This window comes from Colobus angolensis, unplaced genomic scaffold, assembly GCF_000951035.1.
Source record: "Colobus angolensis palliatus isolate OR3802 unplaced genomic scaffold, Cang.pa_1.0 Scaffold255, whole genome shotgun sequence".
Taxonomy (NCBI): Eukaryota; Metazoa; Chordata; class Mammalia; order Primates; family Cercopithecidae; genus Colobus; species Colobus angolensis.
The window spans coordinates 1,613,402-1,630,472 of record NW_012115766.1 but is presented as its reverse complement, the minus strand read 5'-3'; the positions used below and the strand labels follow the sequence as shown (position 1 = coordinate 1,630,472).

The following is a 17,071-nucleotide window of genomic DNA, read 5'->3' as shown; positions in this document are numbered from 1 at the left end:
GTGTTAGCCAGGATGGTCTCGATCTCCTGACCTTGTGATTTGCCCATCTCGGCTCACTACAATCTCTGTCTCCTGGGTTCATGCCATTCTCCTGCCTCAGCCTCCCTAGTAGCTGGGACTACAGGCGCCCGCCACCATGCTAGGCTAATTTTTTTTGTATTTTTAGTAAAGACGGAGTTTCAACGTGTTAGCAAGGTTGGTCTCGATCTCCTGACCTCGTGATATGCCCGCCTTGGCCTCCCAAAGTGTTGGGATTACAGGTGTGAGCCACCGCACCCGGCTGTATTTTATCTGTGGAATGTATTCTTAATGTGAATAGTTTTTGATTCCGAACCGTGAATAATAAGAAAATAAATAAAATTTAATTAAATGAAAATAAAAGCTAATATATACAGCTTTTAATAATGTAGTTAAATGCCATCTTGTCACTTTGATGAACTCTTGTTACACCTTTCCATAGATTTGCAAGAGAATGGATTAATGATCTTGTTTAATTAATATGCCTTGACAAAAGTAGTCCATAGTCAAGATCTTAAGCATTTTTTTCCTTATTACGATCTTTAACTGTTCTGGGTCATAAATTTGTCTGTCACTGGTTAAAACTAAGGTGGGATTTTTTTTTTTTAATAGATTTAGGACCAATAAGTCTTAATTGGTTTGAAGAACTTTCTTCAGAAGCTGCACCCTATAATTCTGAACCTGCAGAAGACTCTGAACATAAAAACAACAATTATGAACCAAACCTATTTAAAACTCCACAAAGGAAACCCTCTTATAATCAGCTGGCTTCAACTCCAATAATATTCAAAGAGCAAGGACTGACTCTGCCACTGTACCAATCTCCTGTAAAAGAATTAGATACATTCAGATTAGACTTAGGTGAGTAATGCAATATGGTAGACTGGGGAGAACTAGAGTAATTCAGGCAAACCTGTGTTAAAATCTTAGCTCATTCATTAATTGTATCATGCTGGGCAAATCAATCTCTCTGGCCTCACTTTCCTCACTCGAAAAATGGAGACGATGAAAATAATGTCTCATAGGTTTGGATTAAATTAAATAATGTAGGTAGTTAGTAAATGTTCTTTTTCATCCCTCCTTTGATAAGTTTGCCAACTGAGATTTGCTGAATTATGTCTGTCTTATGTCAAAAAAACCTAGGACTTGTTTTGCTGTTAATTAAACTATATTTCTTCAGGCTATCAGAGAGGACAGAGATTATTTTACCAATATACTGTAAGTATCATGATTTGGGAGGAGTTTCCCTGGCATAGGTGCTGCATGTTTCTAAGCAATTATGTGATAAGAGTATACATTCAGTCATTCAAATGATTATTACCTACTTGACATAAGTAATGAGCTTTCCCTTTCCTTCAGAGTATTAATCTGTAGTAAGGAGAATAAAGAGTACACAGATAAAGTATAGTGTAAGGTTGAATGTAGTATGTACCAAGAGAAAAATATAAAAAAGTATAATGATAGTTGAGAAGAAAAAGCAAATAGTATTGGGCAGAGTTAGGCAATTATTCCTTTGAGCTGAACCTTGAAGGATAGGTGAGATTAAGAAATTTGAAGATGTGGTAGAGTGATAATGTTCTAGGCAGAGGGAACAACATGAGGAAGAATATGTAGTTTGTTCAGGAAATAGCAGTAATTTAGGTTGGCTTAGGTGGTTTTGTGTCTGAAAGGGACCAACAGACAAGGCAAAAAGGCAGACTAAAGACAGGCATTGAATGCCAAGCTAAAGAAATTGAATTTATTTGGTTGGTTGTTGAGCAGAGAAATCACATGCAAATTTGATCATGCTACTTATTGTGTCAAACCTTTGATCACCTCCCTTTGTCCTTATAGCAAAATCTAAACTTGATATGACTTTCAAGTTCCTTTGTGATCAGGCCCCTGATTTACACTCTTGGCTGAGCTTGCCATATTCATCCCCTCACCTATCTTCATTTACCATTCATTCCTACTGAATTTCTTTTCGTTTTCAAAACCACCATGCTCTCTGGCTCTTTATTCATATTATTACCTCTATCCACAATTTACTTTCTTCTTCCCTATTTTTTGTCTAGCTAATTTGCGTGCTCATCTTTCCGATTTTGGCTTATTTCTGCTTCTGAGAAATACTTCCTGTCTGCTCTCATTGAGCTTCTAGTGAAGGAGACATACATAAGCAATGCTTTGAAAGAAATTCATGGCAATAGGGAGTGCATATACAAAGAGCATATAGGTAATGGGCAAATATTTTCATGTATGTTATTGGATACCAAATGGTATACATAGGATTCAGTAAACATTTGCAGCGTATTAGTATTATTTGCTTTAGAAAGCCTAATGATAAAACAGCAGTCTTTGGAGATAACATTTTTCAAAATGTCATGCCTGTGCCATTAGAATCTTCTAGAGTGCTCATTGAAAGGGCAGATTCCAGACCCCACTCTGAATCTCTTGATTTGTGATTTCTGGAAATGATGCCCATGAGTCAACATTTTAAACTACCTGAATGATCCCTATAGAAAAGAAAGGCTGGAGGTAGGAAATCAGTTAGGGGATGTGTAAGGTCTAGGTGATAGAGACAAGTGTCTGAATTACAGTAATAACAGTGAACGTAAATGTGGGAGATAAAACTATGGGACTCGGCTGGGCGTGGTGGCTCACGCCTGTAATCCCAGCACTTTGGGAGGCCGAGGCGGGCGGATCACGAGGTCAGGAGATCAAGACCATCCTGGCTAACAGGATGAAACCCGTCTCTACTAAAAATACAAAAAATTAGCCGGGTGTGGTGGTGGGCACCTGTAGTCCCAGCTACTCGGGAGGCTGAGGCAGGAGAATGACGTGAACCCAGGAGGCGGAGCTTGCAGTGAGCCGAGACTGCGCCACTGCACTCAGCCTGGGCGACAGAGCGAGACTCCGTCTTAAAAAAAAAAAAAAAAAAAAATTAGCCGGGTGTGGTGGTGGGCACCTGTAGTCCCAGCTACTCGGGAGGCTGAGGCAGGAGAATGACGTGAACCCAGGAGGCGGAGCTTGCAGTGAGCCGAGATCACTCCAGCCTGGGCGACAGAGCGAGACTCCGTTTTAAAAAAAAAAAAAAACAAAACTATAGGACTCTACAGTAGTCTAGATATGGAGGATTCAAAAAAAGGAACAAATGACAGGGCAAAGCATAGTTAGATCACAGTAGTAACAGTCATAGAAATGGATAAGGGAGTCATCCATTCAGCGAATACTTACTGCTTACTTGTGCCTGGCAACCTGCTCGGCATTAAGGATACAAATTGTGAGTAAGATGTCCTTTGACCTCTGAGTACTCAGTCTTGTAAGCATGTCTTGTAAACACATCTAAGTACTCAGTCTTGTAAGCACATCTTGGTTGCCTCCATAAAAATAAATATACTAGTGTGATATAAGAGCATGTACTAAGTGCATGAAAAGTGAGCAGCCATCTCTCTAGTTGGTCGGAAAAAGCTCCATGAAGCAGTTTTTGCTGAATCTTGAAAGATATACCTAAGGTCAAATGGCTAATTTTTTAATCATAACCTGCTAGAATTGATCTATAACCAAGGAAGGTAGTAAGGAATTAATAAGGCCACTCTCAACTCACTGCAAAGGAGTTAACTCTTTGAAGGCTGTAATACGTAAATCTGACTAGTCTCTTGAGACCTTTTGCTTTTAAATTAACTTTAGATTCAGTATTGAAAAGTAAGAGTAATGGACTTAAACTGTGCTTTTCAACCGGCTTTGTTCAGTTCTGGCATGTAATGTATTATTTTTTAAAAAATTATTCCTGAAGTTCTATGAGGAATTATGCTGTTTCTGCCTCTCAGCAGCCCTTCGTTTTGCATTAAATCATATGCATTTCTCTTACCATTCTTCAGCTTATTAATGAGATCTTCAGGTTATTTGTGAAATGTTTATTTGGTAATTAACTTTTTTTTTCACCTAGTTCATTTTTTTAACTTTTTTTTTTTTAATAGCAGGGTTTCTTTTCATTGTTGAACTGAAATGGATGTGTTATTATTAACTGAACTCCTTAGTTTACATTAGAGTTCACCCTTTGTATGGTTCTACGGATTTTGACAAATGTATAATGTCATATATCTACCATTATGGCATTATACTGAATAGTTTTGCTGCCCTAAAAATCTCTTGAGTTCCACTTGCTCACCCATCCTTCCTCCTGAGCCCCTGGCAGCCACTGATCTTTTTACTGTCTGTGTAGTTTTGCCTTTTCCAGAATGTCATGTAGTTGGAATCATACAGAATATAGCATTTTCAGACTGGCTTCTTTCACTTAGCAATATGCTGAGACCGGCTCCATTGTAGAGACCCTAACTCAGCGGCGCTAGAGGAATTAAAGACACACACACAGAAATATAGCAGTGTGGAGTGGGAAATCAGGGGTCTCAGCAGCCTTCAGAGCTGAGAACCTGAACACAGATTTGCCTACACATTTATTGACAGCAAGCCAGTGATAAGCATTGTTTCTGTAGATTATAGATTAACTAAAAGTATTCCTTAGGGAAAATAAAGGGATGGGCCGAAGTAAAGGGATGAGTCTGGCTAGTTATCTGCAGCAGGAGCATGTCGTTAAGGCACAGGTCTTTCATGCTATTGTTCGTGGTTTAAGAATGCCTTTAGCGGTTTTCCGCCCTGGGTGGGCCAGGTGTTCCTTGCCCTGATTCCAGTAAATGCACAACCTTCCAGGATAGGTGTCATGGCCATCAGGAACATGTCACAGTGCTGCAGAGATTTTGTTTATGGCCAGTTTTGGGGCCAGTTTATGGCCAGATTTGGGGGCCTGTTCCCAACAGCAATATGTGTTTAAGTTCTTCCATGTCTTTTAATGATTTCATGCTGAATAATACTCCATCGTATTGATGTACCACAGCTTGTTTATCCATTCATCTATTGAAGGACATCTTGGCTGCTTCCAAATTTTGGCAATTATGAATAATGCTGGTATAAATATTCACAAACAGGTTTTTGTGTGAACATATTTTCACCTCATTTTGGTTCACACCAAAGAGCACGATTGTGGGATCATATAGTAAGAGTATGTTTAGTTTTATGAGAAACTACAAGCTGTCTTCCAAAGTAGCTGTTCCATTTTATATTCCCACCAGCAGTAAATGAGAGTTCTTGTTGCTCACATCCTCACCAGCATTTGGTGTGTCACTGTTTTGAATTCTAGCCATTCTAATAAGTGTGTAGTGGTATCTCATTGTTTGTTTTATTTTTTAAAGTCAATTTTCTTTCAAGAATTAGCTACTTTTTAGTATCTTTAAAAATCTCATTAGAGAAGGACGTGGGATATTTTGTTAAAGTGGGGTTTTTAAATTACACATACATTTGCTTTATTAATGATTATGTCTAGTCCATGTTAACTTGAAAAATGAGAATATAATGAGACATTTATGCTGCTACAAATAGTTTTATATTTGGTCTTCACTTTATTTTAGTAACATTGATAGAGCTTATTTTTCTCAAAAGCTAAGTTAGAGATTATAGGACCAAACAAAGCAACTATTTTCTAAGAGTAATAATAAGTGCCTCAGGTGCCAAATTTGTAGTTACCTTCAACTATTGGAAGCGTATGAGTACTTAATGCCCCGGAGAGTCAAATATAATGTACTTTAATACAGAAAATAGAAATATTGAAAAACTGTAAATTGGATTTCACCTATAGCTTTAGAAACTCTGAACATTATTTTCTTAGAAAATAGATGTGTTCAATAAGAATAGAAATTATGTATTACTGTCTGCAGCTCACTTTTGTCTAATTATATCCAATTTATTCTTCCAGTCAATATTTCAGGAGTGACTAATATACCAGACATTTTTTAGTTGCTAGGGATACAGTGATAAATGACAAAATCTCTGCCTCAGATTGCTCACAGCCTAATGGGGGGAAAAGAACAGTGTATGATAAACGCTTCAGGGAACACGTAGGAGGGGCAAACAGTTAATCTTACCTTAGGGATCACTAAAGCTTTCTGGAGGAGGTAGTTTCTAAATGGAAGCCTGAAAGAGTTGTTCTAGGTCAAGAGAAACAAAGAAGGGGAAACAGCTTGTACAAAGTCCTAGAGATTAAAGAAAACATTCTTTCAGGATATGCACATGGTTGGGTATGGATAGAAAGACTGTAAAAGAATGGCATCATAAAAATTAGGAAGTAAATTGTCACATAAATATATGTATTTCTTATGTACCTACAAAAATTAAAAATGAAGAAAATAAGTAAATTGTGAAAGGCCTTGATACTATGGAGTTTGACTTAATCTTGAAAAGTAAGATCTTGAAAGGTTTTTAGCAGAAGTGATGTGGTCAGATCTGGTACATTGGTAGGCTTTCAGTAAATGTCTTTTCCCTTATTCCTTTTTTCTCTTTCTTTCTTTTTTTGTTTAAAGAGATGAGATGTTGCTTTTTTCCCGGGCTGGAGTACAGTGGCATGCACCATAGCTCAAGCTCCTGTGCTCAGTGTTGAACTCCTGCCTCAAGCAATCCTCCCACCTCAGCCTCCGAAAGCCCTGGGATGATGATGATGATGATGATGATTATTATTATTATTTTGAGACAGAGTCTTCCTCTGTCATCCAGGCTGGAGTGCAGTGGCGCTATCTTGGCTCACTGCAAGCTCCGCCTCCCGGGTTCATGCCATTCTCCTGCCTCAGCCTCCCAAGTAGCTGGGACTCCAGGCATCATGCCTGGCTAATTTTTTTGTATTTTTAGTGGAGACAGGGTTTCACCGTGTTACCCGGGATGGTCTCGATCTCCTGACCACATGATCCACCCATCTCAGCCTCCCAAAGTGCTGGGATTACAGGTGTGAGCCACTGCGCCCGGCCAGCCCTGGGATTATAAACCACTGTGCTTGGGACATTCTTTTTGGGGGTTAATCAGCAAACAGAAAAACCTCTTCTGACAACTCCCTGTACATTCTACTTCCCAGTATAGATGAGACTTTTTGTTTTTAAACACTTCCAAAGAATGAAAATTTATAATCCAGAGTATATACATTCTCACTGAATTATTGTACTGTTTCAGGAAGGAATGTTGCCAGTAGTAGACATAATAGTCTTCGCAGAGTGAAAGCTGAAATGCATCAACCAGGTGATGTGACCTGTCCACTTCTAAATTCCTGTCTTAGTGAAAGGTATGATGAAACGATTATATTAAAATATTTAAATGTAACATTTCCCTACATATATTTGTTTTATGAAGATGAATCTGATTTTTATGCTAATATTTTGGCTAAGAGCCTGGTGGAAGATCTTATATTTTAAAATAATCTTTTACGTTGAGTCCTTTAATAGAATACTTTTTATGTTAGAAACATGCAAGTTGTTGTTCTTGTGATGTTGAATTGGCTAGTTTTCTGTATATTCTGTGATTTTTTTAAGTAACAAAAATAACAGTTGTGAAAAGCAGTAAGTCAGTCCTTGAATTATCAATTTAAAATAAATTGTGCACTTTTCATCTTTGGAGAGAATATGATTTACTTTACAATTTTTTTTTTTTTTTTTCAGACAGAGTCTGTCTCTGTCACCCAGGCTGGAGTGCAGTGGCGCAGTCTGTGCTCACTGCAAGCTCCGCCTCCCGGGTTCACGTCATTCTCCTGCCTCAGCCTCCCGAGTAGCTGGGACCACAGGCGCCCGCCACCTCGCCTGGCTAATTTTTGTGTTTTTAGTAGAGATGGGGTTTCACCATGTTAGCCAGGATGATCTCGATCTCCTGACCTCATGATCCACCCACCTTGGCCTCTGAAAGTGCTGGGATTACAGGCGTGAGCCACTGTGCCCGGCCTACTTTACCAAAGTTTTGAGTTTAAAATATACAGTTTCCAGCAGCTGAAATTTGTGAGTATATATATGTTGGCATTTTAAACATCACTTGGTGATTACTTAATGCTTCATGAGAGATTTACGTTTTAAAAAGTAATATAAAATATCTAAAGGTACTGTTCCAACAATTTATATGAATGAGAATCTTCTTTTAAAAATAAGATAGACTAGTTTTTGACAGTTTTTTTAAAAATAACCTAAGGAATTTGCTTTGTTTTATTTTAGTCCTGTTGTTCTACAGTGTACGCGTGTAACACCACAAAGAGATAAGTCAGGTATGATTAAAAACAATGCTTTTTATTCTTAGAATACTAGAAATGTTAATAAAATTAAAACTTAACAATTTTCCCCTTTTTTACCCCCAGTGGTATGTGGGAGTTTGTTTCATACACCAAAGTTTGTGAAGGTAAATATTCTACCTGGTTTATTTTTATGACTTAGTAATTGAGAATTTGACCTTTCCCCTGAGATTTACAAATCTGTACCTAGCATTCTTCCTCATATAGGCATTCAGTAAATGATAAGTGAAATAAAAAGTGAATGAAAAAATAATATCCTTAATGATCAGGGCATTTCTGTAAAAAAATAAACTCTTTTATTTCCTCCCAGGGTCGTCAGACTCCAAAACATATTTCTGAAAGTCTGGGAGCTGAGGTGGATCCTGATATGTCTTGGTCAAGTTCTTTAGCTACACCACCCACCCTTAGTTCTACTGTGCTCATAGGTAATAATAGCAAATGTATATTTACAAGAAAGAGCAGATAAGGTTGATAATTGTCATCTCTAATACTTCTGTTTAAAAGAAAATATTAGATAATGTCTTTGATAAGTGTGTTAGCAGTTGACAATAATTTTATTCTATTAAGTGTAGATTGGGATAAATATAAACACATTAAGTGGTAGTCTGTCCACTGGGGTCAAGCATTGTGTTTTAGTACGATGTGATTAGTGTAGACTAGCTTACAAATATTCCTTTACTGGCCCATACAAGCATTTAAGAGGCAGTATTTGGTGTGACTGAATTTTTTTTACAGATGATTGTGGTAATTAGGGCATTAAAGCAGCATTAAATAAGCTTTTGTTTTCTCTACTTAAATGTGTTCTAAGGTCTGTATTGCCACTAGTACTGAGTTGAAGTCTTAAATTCCACAAGTGTAAATTATACAACTATGTGATAAACTGCAATATTTAATTTATCCATTCATTAAACTGTAAACTATTTGCAGTCTCACCATAGTTTCTGTTACTAGGATCTAGAAATATTTCCTATTGTAGGCTGGTTGCAGTGGCTCACGCCTGTGATATGAACACTTTGGGAGGCTGAGAAGGGCAGATCACCTGAGGCCAGGAGTTTGAGACCAGCCTGTACAACGTGGTGAAACCCTGTCTCTACTAAAAATATAAAAATTAGCCAGACGTGGTAGAACACACCCATAATCCCAGCTACTTGGGGGCTGAGGCGTGAGAATCACTTGAACCCGGGAGACAGAGGTTGCGGTGAGCCGAGATTGTGCCACTGCACTCCAGCCTGGGTGACAGGGAGGCTGAGACGGGAGGATCACGAGGTCAGGAGATCGAGACCATCCTGGCTAACAGGGTGAAACCCCCTCTCTACTAAAAATAGAAAAAATTAGCTGGGTGTGGTGGCAGACACCTGTAGTCCCATCTACTCAGGAGGCTGAGGCAGGAGGATGGTGTGAACCCGGGAGGCAGAGCTTGTAGTGGTCTGAGATCACGCCACTGCACTCCAGCCTGTGCAACAGAGCGAGACTCCAGCCCCCCCCCAAAAAAAACAAAACTTCCTGTTATAAAACTACTTACAAATCTCGGAGTAGCTGAGATTTGGCTAATCATGACTTAGTATTTGAAAAGTTGTGACTTTTTTTTTTTTAATTGAGACAAGGTTCTTCTGTGTTGCCCAGGCTGCAGTGCAGTGGCATAGTCGCAGTTCACTGCAGCCTCAACTTCCCAGGCTCAATTAATCTTTCTACCTCTTAGCCTTCCAAGTAACTGGGACTACAGGTACCATGCCACCAGTGTACTACCAGTCCTGGCTAATTTTTGTATTTTTTGTAAAGGTGGGTCCTGCCATGTTGCCCACACTTGTCTCAAATTCCTGAGTTCAAGCAGCCACCACACCCACCTGTGACCATTCTTTTTTATTTTTATGCGATAATAAACATATAAGTTTAAATAAATATCTGTAAATAAATATGATTATAGTACAAACAAGTATTTGGAAGTTCATCTAAACAAACGCATCACAATTTATAGGCAAAGGATGAAAGATTGAATAATAATGGGAAAAAAAGTAAGTATTCATTAGCATTCTTTTTCCTTTTTTTTGTTGTGAGGCGGAGTCTCACTCTGTTGCTCAAGCTGGAGTTCAGTGGTGCCATCTCGGCTCACTGCAACCTCTGCCTTCCGGGTTCAAGCAATTTTCGTGCCTCAGACTCATGAGTAGCTGGGATTACAGGCACCCACCACCACACCCAACTAAGTTTTGTATTTTTAGTGGAGAGGGGGTTTCACCGGGTTGGCCAGTGTGGTCTTGAACTCGTGACCTCAAGTGATCCGCCCGTCTCAGCCACATTTTTTTTTCTAAGAAGATACTGGGCCAGATCATTGTTTCTCAATTTGCAGATTATGACCTATTAATAGTTGTGAAACTTATTTTGTGAGTCATATCTGCTCTTTTTAAATGTAATGAAAATTCTGAGTACATCATGTAGTTAGGGTTTAGAAAATAAAAAATACGGTATACCTAGTTAAATTTAGACTTCAGATTAACAGCGAATAATTTTGAGACATACTTAACACTAAAAAATTATTTGTTGTTTATCTGAAATTCAAATTTAATGAAGTGTCCTGTATTTTACCCAGAAGTCCTACACACAGTAAAGTTTGTTTTGTAAAATGTTTTTACTTAACCATTGTGTGCCCGTGTGTGTGCAGTCATAAAGAGTGTGTGTGTGTGTGTGTGTGTGTGTGTGTGTATGTATGTATGTATATATAACTAGGTTGTACTCAAAGCCCGAGCTTAATTTATTCCCAAACCAGTATTATATTTTGTTTATTCTGTCAAAATAACATTCTATGTTGATTCCTCTTTAGCTGGGAGTAAATTAACCCTATTCTGTTGCTTAGATGAAATAATATGGATAAAATCATTTTGAAAAGACGTGTTTAACATACAGTATGCCTTTAGGCTGTAGTACAGAAATGAATGCTAAAGTCTCCAAGCTTTAGCTTTTAAGTCATAACCTCACAGCATCATCTGATTTTCCAACTCATTGTGGACAGTATTACCATAAAGTAATGATCACTAAGCCATATCTTACCACCTTGTGAGTAGTACAAAGGAAGGAAGTAGAGTTTATTCACTGTGTTGATTGACCTTTCTAGTTACTGTACTTGAGTACTTGAATCAATTCATTTTGTTTCAAATGTGTCACGTAATCAAATAGTAGATGTGCTTTTTTATGTCTGACAAAAAATGAGTTTTTGCATTCTAGTGATAATATACAATACACATAAATTTTTATCTTGCAGTCAGAAATGAGGAAGCATCTGAAACTCTAATTCCTCATGATACTACTGCTGTAAGTAAATATGACAAATTGATTAGACTGTTGACACTGCTAACAATTTTGGAATGCCTTGTTAAATTATTTATCTTACATTTTTAATTTCCTAATCTGTAATTTATCTAAGCCTTTGAGAAAGTCTCTAAACCTGATCCTATATGTGATTTTACCTTTCTGTGAAACTCTGCTGTCTCTCTATTTAAGTTGCATATATACAATATATACAGTAGTCCCGTCTTATTCATGGGGTATATATTCCAGTATCCCCCAGTGAATGCCTGAAACCTTAGATAGTACTGAACCCTATACGTATATTAAAAATATGTGTAATATTTATGTATATGTACATATAATCTTTTTTCCATAAGCACATACCCTGTGATAAAGTTTAATTCATAAATTAGGCACAGTAAGAGATTAACAAGAACTAATAATAAAATAGAAAAATTATAACAAAATACCATAATAAAAGTTATGTGAATGTTATCTCTCTGTCTCAAAATACCTTTTTGTTCGGTACTCGTGTGGCAGCAGCTTCATCAGCAGATGAATATAAAAATAAAAGTTTTTATTTTTTTCAGTCCAAACCTAATCTTGAATCTGTGTAACATTCCCTTACTTGCAGTAAATGCCTTGGTGTCATTTGTTTCAGGAGATCCCTTACTGAAGTTTTCATATAGGCTCTATGCTTTCTGGCATAATGTGTAGCTGTCAATCAAAACAATCTCTTCATGTTTTCTACCCACAAATGTAAGACCTTTTTTATTTCTATGGTGCACTGTGTGGCCATAACTTTTGCAGTTTGAGGTGTGACAGGAAAAACAGCTCATATGTCTTTCTCCTTCACAATCTCACAGATAGATTTGTTCTTACCATAGATTTCGCAGTACATTTTTTTTTCCTTAAGTCGAGAACTTTCACTGTTTCAATTAAAGGAAGCACTTTATGGCTTCTTTCTGGCATATTTGAATTGCCAGCATCATTACACTTGTGCTTTGGAGCCATTGTTAAGTAAAATAAGGGTGACTTGAACACAAGCACTGTGGTACCACAATAGCCGATCTGATAACCAAGACTACTAAGTGACTAACAGGTGGGTCCCATATACAGCCTCAATACTATCGCTGGACAAAGGGATGATTCATGTCCCAAGTGGAATGGAGCAAGATGGTGCAAGTTTTTTTTTCTCCATTTCCATTTTCCTTTCCTAAGATTTCCACATCCTAATGGTGCAAGATTTCATCACACTACTCAGGATGGCACACAATTTAAAACTTATTAATTGCTTGCTTCTGGAATTTTTCCATTAAAAATTTTTGGACCTAGGTTGATTGCAGGTAACTGAAATCACCAAAAGTGAAACCATGGATAAGGGGGGACTACTACTATATTTGCGTTGAGAGTTTTTATACTAGTGATTTTTAAACTATACTTTTTGCAGAATGTGAAAAGCTATTTTTCTAACCATGATAAAAGTCTGAAGAAAAATGATAGATGTATCCCTTCTATGACAGACAGTGAAAACACAAATCAAAGAGAAGCTACAAGTCATGGTAAGTCCTCTGTTTAGTTGAACTATAGTTTTTGTTGTTGTTGTTGTTGTTTTGGAGTTTTTTTTGAGATGGAGCCTTGCGCTGTCACCCATAATCTCAGTTTACTGCAACCTCTGCCTCCCGTGCTTAGGCGATTCTCCTGCCTCAGCTTCCCAAGTAGCTGGGATTACAAGCATGCACTACCACGCCCAACTACTTTTTGTATTTTTAGTAGAGCTGACATTTCACCATGTTGGCCAGGCTGGTCTCAAATGCGCATAAGCCACCGTGCCCAGCCTGAACTACTGTTTTTAATTGGCACCATTGAAGGATTGCTCCTCTTTTCTTAAAGAGAAAATACATTACTTTTCCTTTCTTGACTACTGAGTAGTGTTTTATCTCAAAGTATTGAGAGTAGAAACTAACTTGATGTGCTGTGATCCCGGCTACTCAGGAGGCTGAGGTGGGAGGATCGCTTAAGCCCAGGGGGTCCAGGTTGCACTGAGCTGTGTTTGTGCCACTGCACTCCCACCTGGGTGACAGAGTGAGACCCTGTCTCAATGGAAAAAAAGAGAAACTAATTTGATTTCCATGACGGTATTTAAATACCGTATAAGATAGTACTGTTCAATATGTGGTTGTGACACAAAAACAAAGCCTATTGAAAATTTTCAGAGACAGTAAGATATATAATTAACAAAATCTGAGCTTTTTTTTCTAATTAGAAAGTAAATGTGGTTTAGATAATACCATAGTTGACCTAATCAGGTCATGGATTATTGCACTTTTCTTAGTATGTGTGTATGTTTGTTTAACTGTAGGATGTGGTATCTGTTTTTGCCTGTGGTATCATGTATGGATGTATATGCATATGTCAAATCAGATTTACCCTTATACGGCCACAAAATTGATTTGGAACATCTGTTTTGATAGGTCTTAGAATATTTAATTGTATATATGGTAAGATTAGGTGAGTTTTAATTGTGTAGAACTGCTAAAGAAAGATTTTTAGGGATTGTTGTGTGAATAAAAGGCTTTAGGTTCATTGGAATCAGGGGAATCAGGCTTTACTAGGAGAACAGGAGAAGGGGTGACTAGCCAAAAAATAAAATGCCAAGTACTCACAATAACCCTTTAAATACTGACATGTAATATTTAGTATATTCTACATATACTGTTTCTATGAGAAAGGTTGTGAGAATAATGTAAATTATATGGCTTATAAAATGTTATTAATGTGCTTCTGTTTTATACTTTAACAGGATTTGGAAAAACATTAGGGAATTCATTTAAAGTAAATAGCTGCAAAGACCACACTGGAAAGTCAATGCCAAATGTCCTAGAAGATGAAGTATATGAAACAGTTGTAGATACCTCTGAAGAAGATAGTTTTTCATTATGTTTTTCTAAATGTAGAACAGGAAATCTACAAAAAGTAAGAACTAGCAAGACTAGGAAAAAAATTTTCCATGAAGCAAACGCTGATGAATGTGAAAAATCTAAAAACCAAGTGAAAGAAAAATACTCATTTGTACCTGAAATGGAATCAAGTGATACTGATCCATTAGATTCAAATGTAGCAAATCAGAAGCCCTTTGAGAGTGGAAGTGACAGAATCTCCAAGGATGTTGTACCATCTTTGGCCTGCGAATGGTCTCAACTAACCCTTTCAGGTCTAAATGGAACCCAGATGGAGAAAATACCCGTATTGCATATTTCTTGTGACCAAAATAATTCAGAAAAAGACCTATTAAACACAGAGAATGAAAGAAAGAAAGATTTTCTTACTTCAGAGAATTCTTTGCCACATATTTCTAGCCTACCAAAATCAGAGAAGCCATTAAATGAGGAAACAGTTGTAAATAAGAGAGATGAAGAGCAGCATCTTGAATCTCATAGAGACTACATTCTTCCAGTAAAGCAGGCAATATCTGAAACTTCTCCAATGGCTTCTTCATTTCAGGGTATCAAAAAGTCTATATTCAGAATAAGAGAATCACCTAAAGAGACTTTCAGTGCAAGTTTTTCAGGTCATATGACTGATCCAAACTTTAAAAAAGAAACTGAAGCCTCTGAAAGTGGACTAGAAATACATACTGTTTGCTCACGGAAGGATGACTCCTTTTGTCCAAATTCAATTGATAATGGAAGCTGGCCAGCTGCCCCCACACAGACTTCTGTAGCTTTGAAGAATGCAGGTTTAATATCTACTTTGAAAAAGAAAACAAATAAGTTTATTTATGCTATACATGATGAAACATCTTATCAAGAAAAAAAAATACCGAAAGACCAAAAATCAGAACTAATGAACTGTTCAGCCCAATTTGAAGCAAATGCTTTTGAAGCACCACTTACATTTGCAAATGCTAATTCAGGTACCTCTCTCTTTTTTTTTTTTTTGGGTAAATAATACATACAGTTTTATAGATGATGATTCCTTATGTGTTTTTTTGTGCTTTTTAAAATCTTCATATCTTATATTTAATCTTAGGCATCATCTGTATGCATTACTGTTTAGGTCTTTAATTACCAGTGTTTAGAATCAGATCACTCAAACATGGTAGATAAGTTTGCATAGTATGTATGTATATATCCGCCACTCTTGAGACAGCTTTATTTTATTTTAAGTTCTAGGGTACATGTGCAGGATGTGCAGGTTTGTTACATAGGTAAACGTGTGCCATGTTGGTTTGCTGCGCCTGTCAACCCTTCACCTAAGCATTAAGCCCAACATATATTAACTATTTTTCCTGATGCTCTCCCTCCCCCAACACACCCCACCTCCAGACAGACCGTAGGGTGTGTAGTTCCTCTCCCTGTGTCCGTGTGTTCTCATTGTTCAGCTCCCACTTATAAGTGAGAACATGTGATGTTTGGTTTTCTGTTCCTGCATTAGTTTGCTTAGGATAATGGCTTCCAGCTCCATCCATGTCCCTGCAAAGGACATGATCTTGTTTCTTTTATGGCTGCGTGGTATTCCATGGTGTATAGTTCCACATTTTCTTTATCCAGTCTGTCATTGATGGGCATTTGGGTTGATTCCATGTCTGTGCTATTGTGAATAGTGCTGTAGCGAACATACACGTGAATGTATCTTTGTAATAGAATGATTTTTATTCCTTTGGGTATATACCCAGTAATGAGATTGCTGAGTTAGATGGTATTTCTGGTTCTGAGTCTTTGAGGAATTGCCACACTGTCTTCCACAATGGTTGAACTAATTTACATTCCAGCCAACAACTTGAGACAGTTTTTAATTCATAAACATTCAGAGCTTGGCTAGCTAATTCCTGCTTTAATTTAAAAAGTGTTTATTATACACAAATTGGACAACTCTATAAATATGTGGTGGTATTTACTATGTATTTTTCTCTAAAGCATGTTAAAAAAATTAGGCTAGATATACTGGCTAATGCCTGTAATCTTAGCACTTTGGGAGGCTAAAGCAGGAGGATCACTTGTGGTCAGGAGTTTAAGAACACCCTGGGCAATGTAGCAAGACCCCATCTCTACAAAATACTTAAAATACCCAGGCATGGTGGCATGCTTCTGATGTTGTAGCTACTCAGGATGCTCAGACGGGAGGATCACTTGAGCCCAAGTGACGAGGCTGCAGTGAACCAAAATTGTACCAGTGCACTCCAGCCTGGGCCACAAAATGAGACCTTGTCCCTAAAAAAAAAAAAAAAATTAAATAAGGAAGTACTAGCTAAATTTAATATAGGCCGGTTCTAAAATAATGATTTGTTGCTGTTGTTGTTACATAATTTTCTTTTATTTTTTTATTTTTTATTTTTTATTATACTTTAAGTTCTAGGGTACATGTGCATAACGTGCAGGTTTGTTACATATGTATACTTGTGACTCTGCAAAAAAAAAAAAAAAAAAATTTACTTAGTCAATAAAATAGCATTTATTGATCCAAATAATTGGACAGTCTGTAGTAGAACTGCCTTAAACCCAGCTGAATACAGGGGCTCAATCGATGTAATCAGGGCTGTCTTGTGCCCTGCTTCCACCTTGTTCCCTCAGAATGTTGGCTTCTCTCTCAGCGGCACTTTCCCCACCCCACCCCCGGTAGACAAGAAGGCCACTGGCAGTCTCAAATTTA

General features: G+C 37.5%; 1 protein-coding gene across 1 annotated transcript in view; it reads left to right on the top strand.

Moving 5' to 3' along the window:
- The window catches only part of BRCA2 (breast cancer 2, early onset), a 92,697-nt gene that overhangs the window by 2,998 nt on the left and 72,628 nt on the right, over positions 1-17,071 (top strand). Inside the window, exons 3-10 of the mRNA XM_011946939.1 lie at positions 631-879; positions 7,045-7,153; positions 8,067-8,116; positions 8,207-8,247; positions 8,451-8,565; positions 11,394-11,443; positions 12,870-12,981; positions 14,223-15,335. Of these exons, the coding sequence (XP_011802329.1) occupies positions 631-879; positions 7,045-7,153; positions 8,067-8,116; positions 8,207-8,247; positions 8,451-8,565; positions 11,394-11,443; positions 12,870-12,981; positions 14,223-15,335 (1,839 nt within the window). The remainder of the gene's footprint in view (positions 1-630; positions 880-7,044; positions 7,154-8,066; positions 8,117-8,206; positions 8,248-8,450; positions 8,566-11,393; positions 11,444-12,869; positions 12,982-14,222; positions 15,336-17,071) is intronic.